At 35.1% G+C, this 10,552-nt stretch overlaps 1 protein-coding gene across 1 annotated transcript in view; it reads left to right on the top strand.

Moving 5' to 3' along the window:
- Positions 1–900: 900 nt before the first annotated feature.
- NAALADL2 (N-acetylated alpha-linked acidic dipeptidase like 2) overlaps positions 901–10,552 on the top strand; it is a 669,400-nt gene continuing 659,748 nt past the window's right edge. Inside the window, exons 1-2 of the mRNA XM_029938743.1 lie at positions 901–907; positions 1,005–1,506. Of these exons, the coding sequence (XP_029794603.1) occupies positions 901–907; positions 1,005–1,506 (509 nt within the window). The remainder of the gene's footprint in view (positions 908–1,004; positions 1,507–10,552) is intronic.

Below are 10,552 nucleotides of genomic sequence, written 5' to 3'. Positions count from 1 at the left end.
TATTATATCCTGATCTCTTTTTGAAAGTAGCTCTGATACTGTAAATCCTCTGAAGGTCTTTCTTTTTATTTTCTTTCCTTCCCTTTCCTTTTTCCTTCTTCCTTCTTCCTTCTCCCTTCTCCCTTCTCCCTTCTCCTGTCCTGTCCTTTCCTTTCCTTTTTTGTCCCTTCCTTAACTTACTAAACCACAACTTTATTGCTTCTGCCCTTAATTTTTCTTAAAAGTGATTTCGACAATGTGTTAGCTTAAATTCTGCTTCCATGATAGTATATTATCTCCAATGCACTTATAAATTTGTTACTTTATATTTTCCTGATCTTCAAAGGAATAATTGTATGTGTGTCTATTTTACGTTTTCTCAGAGTTTCTTTTGTCTTCTGTTCCTATAATAAACATCAACAGCAAAACAGAAGATTACATAATTAACTAATATGTGATTTTTCTATAGAGACATATATTCCCATGATTATAATCACTAAAATTTTATCACTAAAATTTTATTTAGCAACCTAATATCATTGCTGTTTTCTTTTGTTTTCACCTTGAAGATTTTCTTTGTTGTTTGTTCTGTCAACCCTAAAAGTAAACAGCCAGTTACTTTACTAGTAAAACGGCTTTATTCTGGAATAGCAGAGAAATTGCAATTCAGGACCTGTAAACTATGGCAAACCATAGGCAAGCCTGGAGATCAAAGGAGAAGACTGTAACTTTATTGAGAAAAGAAGGAAGTTGGGAGGGGCATCTTGCAATGAAAAGTCCATTGAAAGAAAGTGAGGGGTAGTAATAGTTTCTCATTGGCTGAGTTGTTGGATTTTGTTATTTGCTGAGCTTGTTGCTGAACAGGGAGAAACTTTTCCTTCCTCCTGCTAGGGTAGTAAAATAGGCTTCTTCCAATTGGGGATGCAAGGTATAATTGGCTAGTCCCCAACTCCATTTTAAATGAGGTTTCCTATATTTAGTTTCACAGGTTATTTTAAGAAAATATTCTTCTCTTATTTTCACAGGTAAAAAGATGGCTTATCAGAAGGTCAATGCAGATCAAAGAGCTCCAGGACATTCACAGTATTTAGACAATGATGACCTTCAAGCCACTGCCCTTGACTTAGAGTGGGACATGGAAAAGGAACTGGAGGAGCCTGGTTTTGACCAGTTTCAGCTAGATAGTGCTGAGAATCAGAACCTGGAGAATCCCGAGACTGCAGACCTCAATCTTGATTCCATTCAACCAGCAACTTCACCCAAAGGAAGGTTTCAGAGACTTCAAGAAGAGTCTGACTATGTAACCCGTTATACAAGATCTGCACCAAAGAGCAACCCCTGCAATTTTTGCCGGCTTTTAAAAATACTTTGCACAGCCATCATTTTATTTATTTTGGGGATTTTGATAGGCTATTATGCACATAAAAATTGCCCTTCAAATGCTACATCTTCAGGAACACTTGATCTTCAGTTTTACCAAGAGATTCTCAAGACAATCCAAGCAGAAGATATAAAGAAGTCTTTCAGGTAGGTGGAGAAGAAATTGATGCTGGTGGAATGCATTTCCTGAGAAACATGTCTCACAGGGTATTGAATTGGTGATTTTGCCATGGTTTAAGGTTAGTCCTGAAAGCTAAGCAACAAAACTTGCCAGCACACCCTTCACAGAGAGGATGCACATTTCAGATTTATGATACTGCAGTACAACTTTATGATGCTGTTGTATTAATTGGAAACAAGAATCATAACTACTATGGAGACTAAAAGACTCCAGTATTGCATCCTTCTTGGAAAGCCCGGGTAGACAAAATTAGGATGCAGACACAGCTGGATATATGTGTAATAAAAACTGGGGTATTCGCCATATGATTGAAAGTTTTAATGGCACCAGATGAAATAAACCTCTTTTTATAGGCCCAAGTAACTATCTATTATGGTTAAGACCTAAGATAGGCACTGATAGTATTTGGTTTCCTGCATTCCTGGGTGTCTTAGCACATTTTTATTGAAACCTACTGAGTTCCATGTATCAAGCAGTTCTAAAAGTTCATCTGTCTCTTTAAGGTAAGTTTGTATATGACCTTTCTAACTAGAATGTGTTGATTTCTAACTTAAATGATAAGAAAATATTCTTTATCTAGCATTAATTCTGAGTTCTTGGGAGAAGTTTCACTGTTGTCATATAATTAGTGGGTATCTAGAAATGGTTGTTACATTATTAGCATATATGCTGAGTTGTAAAGGGCTTGCTAGTTTACATTTTTAGTGAAATGAACTAGAATATTTGCTCTCCCCTATATTTTCCATATTTTCCAAGAAAAGACAGTTCCAGTGAATCATATATTTTGTTTTTAGGTAGCTGAGAGAGAGGGATACTACATCCCCTAGATATCCTTTCTGGTTACCCTCCCTCATTACAGTCAAGGTGTTGACATGTGTGCATTTATAGGAATCTCCTAGCGAGTACACCTACTGAAGGCTCTTCATTGTATCTCTGTGCTGAAATGTCATGTGTGTTGATATTGGTAAATTGTTATTCTCTTCCTAAAAACCACATCTGAATCAGGAATGGCAATTTGTTTCCTATACCCTTCTGCACTTGCTATCCATTGTTGCATAAACATGTGATATGCAGATAATAAGACTTTCCATGGTATTGCTCAATGTAAAATTGTTTATGTAGAATTGAGCTGAATGTTATGTCATTAACTTATAATGGCTGATCCTGTTAGTTGGGATCAGACAACAGAGAACTCTCTGAATATTTAAAGCAGAGGGCATTGAAAGTAGAGAAATTATTCCATCAGTGATAAAATCTGAGAAGACAGGGCAGTGAGACAGCCCAAAGAAAAGAAGCCATTACTAAACCTAAGCTGGAGGGACAAAGGGACCTGGGAAACTTGGTGGACACTGGAACTTTCTATATACACAGATACAGGGGAGTTGCAATGTAGCCTCAGCCACTGAGGGCAGAGAGAAAGTAAGAAGTATAGCAGCGCCTGTCATTCTCCAGTTCTGCAGTATCCTACTAGTTGTCACACTGACTGAACCCAGAAGGGATGCTGAGGACTCTGAGCCTGGAAACTCGTTCTGAAGGGTTCAGCTTCCTGGAGGAGGGTGGGGTGCAGGGTGTCTGTCAAAGATAGATTTAAATGGGCTGTTATTTAAAAAAAAAAAACAACACCACCACCAATAGCAGAGGTTAGGAGGGAAGAAGGAAAACAGAACTCTTTGAAACTGTGTCTATTATGTCTTCATTGTATACATTCTTCCATGAAAGTATTCTGGGGAAGGGTCCATGGGTTAAATTTTTTTGTTAATACTAATAATTATTATGTTTTTCTGATCAGTTGCTTCGTTTTTTAACTTATGGACTCAATGAATCTCATAACGTAGCTTCTTCCTTCTTTCCTTTGGCCTTTATAGTAAGTTCAGAGTCACATTTGTATTGAAATAAGAAGGAATTTCATGGCAAGCATTTTTGTGTACTAAGTAGCCTATGTATTTATTTCCTTTCTCTGGCTTTCTTTGCCTTACTTATTATAATTATTATTTTTTTAAGCATTGTAGACATCTTTTAAAAATGACTTAATGTCCTTTTTGCAAATAGGGAGCTGGTTCTAAAATTGTAAATATATAATTAAATAAACATATTCATTATTTCCCTCAGAATAGGAGGTGTTTGACAGTAAGGCATATATTCTCCTCTTAGACTTGAAAATCCAGAAAATATATACTTCAAAGCTAGCTACAAAAATATAATCACTAACAATTTTACTGCCAGGCAATATTCAATGGTTGAACACATATTCACAATTGTACCATATCAAATAACCACATTTTTTAAATTGAGATAATATTTTTCTTCAATAAATGTTTTTGTACAAATATGTTTACAGTAACTTTCTCCAAATAACATCTCATCCAAAGACAACCTTTTCCCTAATAATCATACTAACCAAATGCCCTATTATGAGTTTCTGTGCTTACTAAGTCATCTTACCTACTGTTACTTTTCATCAATTTGTGCTCAATTTTGGACTCATGTTGGCTCAATCTTTTGTTCATCAGTTACTTTCTCTTTTTTCTACTGGTTCTCTATCTTTTTTTATACTATAAGACTAGGTCAGTTATTGAAATATCCAAAAGTTGTGCAATATAAAATACACCCTTTTTATAATTCGATTGCAGACTCCATGAGGGAATGGACCAAATTTGCTTTGTCCAGCATTAGACTCGTATAGTCTAGTAAATATTGAATAAGTATTTTTCTAAGGGAAAAAATGAATGTCTGAGTGAATGACAAATAGATCAATATTTAACTGTCCAATTATATTATGTATTTTGAAAATTATTTGATTTACCATTTTTATTTTTCATGTAATGATTTTCAAAACAATACTGACTTAGATTATAAAATATTTTATACTATATAATTATATTATAGTTACTCAGAGGATCTGCTATCTTTCATTTTAAAAAAGTGACAACTCATATCAAAACTAGATGCTATAAAAATGTTAAAGTACATGGTTGATGTTTCAGTTCCAGCTGAGGCTCGAAGACAACTGATACTGCACTTCTAATTAGGACCAGCATGCAGAATTTGGAAGGGGGAATAGCATAAAATTCTGAGATGGTCAGCAGTTTTAGAGGAAATAAAAATGTAGATAAAGAGGATTTTTTTTATATTGCTGCTAGTGGTAGTGTTAAGTCCCAATTTCTTCCAAAGTCCAGTGAAAAAAGGGTTTAATAGAACTACTTGGAACAACTTGCTAGCTGCCTCTCACAGACTGCCTGATTTCCACTTGAGAAGTCAAATGATAAGCTATGGGTTTGTTTAGATGCTGATAAAAGTACAAAAGAAGAGGTTTTGGACACCCTATGACAAACTTTGCTTCTGTGGACTCTATTCAGACAGACAGAATATGAATATGAATGAAAGGGAGACAAAGATTACTAGGATTGTGTTACGCCGCCCCCCCCCTCATATATTGCAATCCTGATGATCAATATGATGGCATTAGGAGATGGGGCCTCTGGGAGGTGGTCATGAAGGTCATGAAGATGTATTCCTCACAAATAGGACTGGCAGTCTTAGAAAAGGAGGCCCCACAGAGCCTCCTAGTCCTTTTATCATGTGAGGATATAGTGAGAAGACATTCTTTATGAACCAGGAAGAGGGCCCTCACCAGCCACCACAATGAATCTGCCAGTGCTGTGATAGACTTCCCATTCTCCAGAGCTGTGAGAAATCTTATAAACCAACTAGTCTGTGATATTTTGTTACAGTAGCCCAAATGGATTAGGGGTTGGAGGGAGTCTTACAGATCTTCTCTAGTAAAGCTTCCTGTATAGCTGAAAAGAACTTATCAGAGACAGAGCTAGAGACATGGGTCTGTGGAAGAAGCAAGCATTGGAGCCGGAGAATGTATTACTCACATAAAAGGAGGGTGAGAATTCCCTGTGGGATGAATGCATCTCCAAAGAACCCACCAAGCAGCACAAGAGGATAATTCACCTGATGACTCCAGCTAGACTCAGGAAGTACCATGCCAGTTCCTGAAAGTATCTATCAAGTGAGAACCATTTGTTCCCACTTTATGCTAATTTTAGTTTCTCTGTGTCAGCCCTGAAGGTATAGACACACAAAGCAAAGAAGTTGACTACTCTCCCTACTTTGACTTTAGGGCTCCCAATTTAAAGGTGGTCAAAAGTGGGGAAAATTAAATTACTCACTAGAAGAAAAGTTTAATTACTCACTAGAATAACTCGGGTCACATAACAGTCACCAGAATTAGTGGAATTTTTTCCAGGAATTAAAAAAAAAATCTAGCCTCAATGAATAAATGCAAATGAAAGAAAAGTATTTTATGATTCCATTCCCTGAGTTAAACATTGTTCAATTGAAAGGTTATGTTTAGTATTTTAGAAAAGTACACATTTGAATGTGGTGATTCATAGAGAATCATTGATAGACTTATTGGCTGTGTAGCCCAGGTGAAGAACCCAGTTACCCCATAAAAAAACAAACAAACACATAATACATTAACTTAGGGCAAGTACGTGGTATGTTGACCAAATCAAAGAAAACCAATCAGAAGTTTAGTTCTACTTGATCATATTTGTAGACATGGTCAAGATTAGCATAGGAGTATGAAGACCATGTTAGTGTATGTGTAAATGTGTGTGTATGTATGTGTGTGTTCATGTGTTATCTTCTAATATGATTTAGTCATTTCTGTCTATACTTGTTGCTATTTGAAATGTCTTCACTCTTTTACATCATTGGTTTATTTTTCCCACATGCCTTCTGTGTAAGCTGACAGGGTATATTCAGATATCTAGCAGATATATTCTGATGGGTCAGAATCCAAATAGGTCATTAAAAGTTGTTTTATTTATGCTTTTGATGCTTTGGAACAGTAACTACCTAGATATGCAAGTTTATTAGAAGCATCAAAACAGGAGGCCGGGCTCAGCCTCTATGAATAGGAATGATTCATATGATCAGGCCTTACTGATATAGAATTTGGATCCAATCAGTTCCAGAGACCTCAGTAGCCACATTCCTCTGATATTCACTGAAGTGTTGAAACACCAAAGTGATTTAACTCCATTTCCATCTGTCCTACTTTATGTTTGTTTGTTTTTTTCTTCTCCTAGTACCAACTGCTGTGTTCCCCAGGATATGATTGATTCCATCATTCCTATTGCCCAGAATGAAATCTTATTTTGAGGGCCAGAGGCATTTGTGACTCCGTACCAAGTATTTATCCCCGGTCTACTCAGTTTTGGCCAGATGGGATGCTGGTTACCTTGTGTAAAACATGTCTATCTAGGGCTGTTGAGAGAACTTTTTAACTTAGCAGAAGCTTCAGTGTGACACATATAATGTGATAAAGTCACTGAGACTTTATCATATATAGTTGAATGAATGACCTGTGTGTATGTGCGTGTGTGTGCATGTGCTAAAGCTCGTAAACTCAGGGCTGGGTGCCTGGGTGGCTAGGTTGGTTAAGCATCTGACTCTTGATTTTGGCTCAGATCACAATCTCATGGTTCATGGGTTTAAGCTCCGTACTGCGCTCTTCATTGACAGCCCAGAGCCGGCTTGGGATCCTTTCTCTATCCCTCTTTCTGCCCCTCCTGCTCTCTCTCACTATCTTTCAAAATAAATAAATAAACTTAAAAAAAAAAGATCATAAGCACATTGTTGGACACAGTAAAGTATGGTAAAACTTCAAAATTTAGTTACTAAATTTAATGTTATAATAATATATTTGAAATGGATGAACTAATGAGGTTAGGTATATTTTTGAATGAAGGAATATTTTGACTGTGAAATGGTGAGAAGGAAAACATGAGTTGTATCTCTTTTTAAAAATTTTTAGTGCATATTTATTTTTGAGTGACAGAGCATGAGCAGGGGAGGGGCAGAGAGAGACAAGGAGATACAGACTCTGAAGCAGGCTCCAGACTCTGAGCTGCCAGCACAGAGCTCGACACGGGGCTCGAACTCATGGACTGTGAGATCATGACCTGAGCTGAAGTCAGATGCTTAACAGACTGAGCCATCCAGGTGCCCCCAAAATGGGTTGTATCTTAATTATGGCTAACATATTATCTTTTTTTAATATGTAAATGGAAAGAACATTGTTTTTTTTCTTATTTATAAGTAAAATAAATACAGAAAATTAGAATTAATAAAGTAAAAACCACTCATAATACTACCACCCTTTCTCATCATTTTCTTTCTATCTTTTCCACTCAATAAGCAAAGCTATTATACCATGTCTATCCTTTCACTATTTTTTTAGAACTTTTTACCTATAATATATTAAAACCCTTTTCAAGCCAATAAATATAGACTTAAATCATTATATTAAAATACCACTGGTATTCCATTATATAGATGTCATGAATTTATTGAACCTATTTCTTATAAATGGACATTTATTAGGTTGTCTCTACAAACATTCTTGTACATAAGTCTTTGCTTCTTTAATTATTCTTTTCTGATAGGTTCCTGGAAGCAAATCACAGATTCAGGGAGTTTAAATTTGTTTAGTTATTTCTTTGTTTTACCAAATTGCTTTTCAGAGCTGCCAGCCTTCCAGGTTCTCATTATTTTTTATTTGTTTTGATAGGCCAAAAATAATGTTAACAAAATTTTTATATCTTAATTGACCATTTGCCTTTCTTTTTACATATATGAACTACTTTTTAAAGGATTTCCTCATGACATTTATAGGCTCTTTCTCCCTCGCCTTTATAGGTTGAGAAACTAAAATATTATAATAGTAAAGGAGTCTCTTACTTTATGTATGGTACCCCATCTTTCTGAATTTTATTTAGTAGACACATTTGTTAACAAAATAAAATGAACAATGAGCTCTCTAGGATTTATCTATTTTTAAATGTCTGCATTATTTGGACAGCAGCAGTATTTTACATCACTGTCTGGCTTGGTACAAGTAATTAAGCCTGAGTTAAGGTTAGGTTATGCTGTGAAATGATCTTTACAAGCGTTGGTAAAACACCATATTTTTTTAGCTGCTAATTAACTCTTCAAAAAGTTTAGGAAATATAAATTGTCTTCAGCAATATCTTGATAAACAAGACCTGATCTGAAAACCTAGGTAGCATTCAGTACTGTTTCATATACTTAATATTTTAGTAATTACTTTTTGATATAATAAACTGAAACAGATTCCCAAGTCTAGTTTTCTCTTCATTTGAAATATACTTTTAAAAATCATCTGTTGCTGTTGTTGCTTCTCCTCCTCCTTCTCTCCTGTTTTTTTCTTCCTCCTCCTCCAGTGTCTTTACCAACGATAGTATATTTAGTTAGTCATACATAAACTTGCATGGCACATTTCATAATACCAATTAAACTTTGCCATTGACACTACTTGGTACTGTTACTGGGCTTTACTGGCATTGAAGTCAAGGAGTGGCAAATTTGCTAGCTCCATACTGCCACTTTCTGTTGTATGACCCTCTGTGTCCATGACAGTCATAACTCCAGTTTCATTGTTTTCAGACCTTCTCAGAGTCCTCCTCAACCCAACACTCTTGGCAGCTCTTATTAACTGATCAGAGGTGCATAAGAGGATTTGCCATTCTTATCCTATGTTATCCTTATACTGGGTCACATCATAAGAATTCGTTTCATTTAAATTGTATGGATGAATTTCTTCTGGAAAGGGAAAGTTCATACTTTTATCAGGCCAACTAATTGTGCAAGAACCCTAGACTCAAAGCTACCCTATACTGCCAAGGAGTCCAAAATCTTAGAACTTACTTGTTAGCATCTACTATATTTTTATGATATCTTCTTATATTAAATTGATCACCTGCAAAGAGAAAAATTTCATTTCAACCCATCTAGAAATAAAGTCTATAATTAATTCTTCCAGCCAAATCTTTGTTCACCTGCCTTCACCTATCATCTTTGGGACATAAGATAGTAAACAGATTGTGCTGATTCTCTGTCCCTTTCTTTTAATTCAGACATTAGATTTGTTCACTTGTTACAGTATTATTGTCTTTCCTGTGCTCACAGTGTGTCTTCATTCTGTGGTCCTCCCTTTTCCACATCTATCAATCATGATTACTTCTTTCCATTTAAAAATGCTACAGTCCCTTTACCAAAGAATATATGATTGTTCTGGTTTCCTGTTCAAGAAAGGTGAGGACTACACACACCTTCCCTTCAGTCTTAGAGGAGAGAGGCTAGGTATTCCTCCCCTAAAGAAAGCTGGCTGTGAAGTTCATGGAGGCCTGCAGACTGTTTTATCATTTCCAGAGCATTACAACACTCCTTTACATGTGTGATTTTTCTTTCTCCTGATGCTACAGGACTCTCTTTTGCTGGTATGCTTTTGTACAAATGTAAGGATTAATGATGGTGATGACGTCAGTCACTCTTCTCTAGTCTCCAGCTATATTTTCAGCCATCTTCCCTTCTCTGCTGTGTATTATTATTATTGTAATATTTTGTTCTCTGTCTTCCATATATATATAAAATAATCTACATAATGGTTCTATGTGTTACATATTATATTTATATACAACTCATATATATTATATAATATATGCGCCATTGCATAATATATAATTAACCATAATAAATATTTAATATATATAATTTATGTAATACACAATTTAATACAAAATATATAGTATAATATATAATAGTATAACATATAGTATATAATATATATAAATGGTGTAATATATTATGTAATATATATTATATGATATACTATATATAATTATATATATAAAGTATTTATATATATATTTGCTCTTCATCAATTTTGGTATTAGAATGAGAGCAGGAAGGTTGGGAGAAATGAAGAAAGTAATATAGCAACTGACATTTTAATTGGAGAAAAACATGTAAATGTGTAACAAAAGAGCACATGATTTATGCAAATGATAACAGAATGCATTTAATAGCAACAGAGTGACAGTGCCTAAAGGAAGTAATTAGCTATTCTACCATTGATCTCTCCAGATAACAAACGTACATTATCTTAAATTCAATCACAAAAGAATACATATT

This window comes from Suricata suricatta, chromosome 5 (assembly GCF_006229205.1).
Source record: "Suricata suricatta isolate VVHF042 chromosome 5, meerkat_22Aug2017_6uvM2_HiC, whole genome shotgun sequence".
Taxonomy (NCBI): Eukaryota; Metazoa; Chordata; class Mammalia; order Carnivora; family Herpestidae; genus Suricata; species Suricata suricatta.
This window is presented reverse-complemented; position numbering and strand designations above follow the sequence as displayed.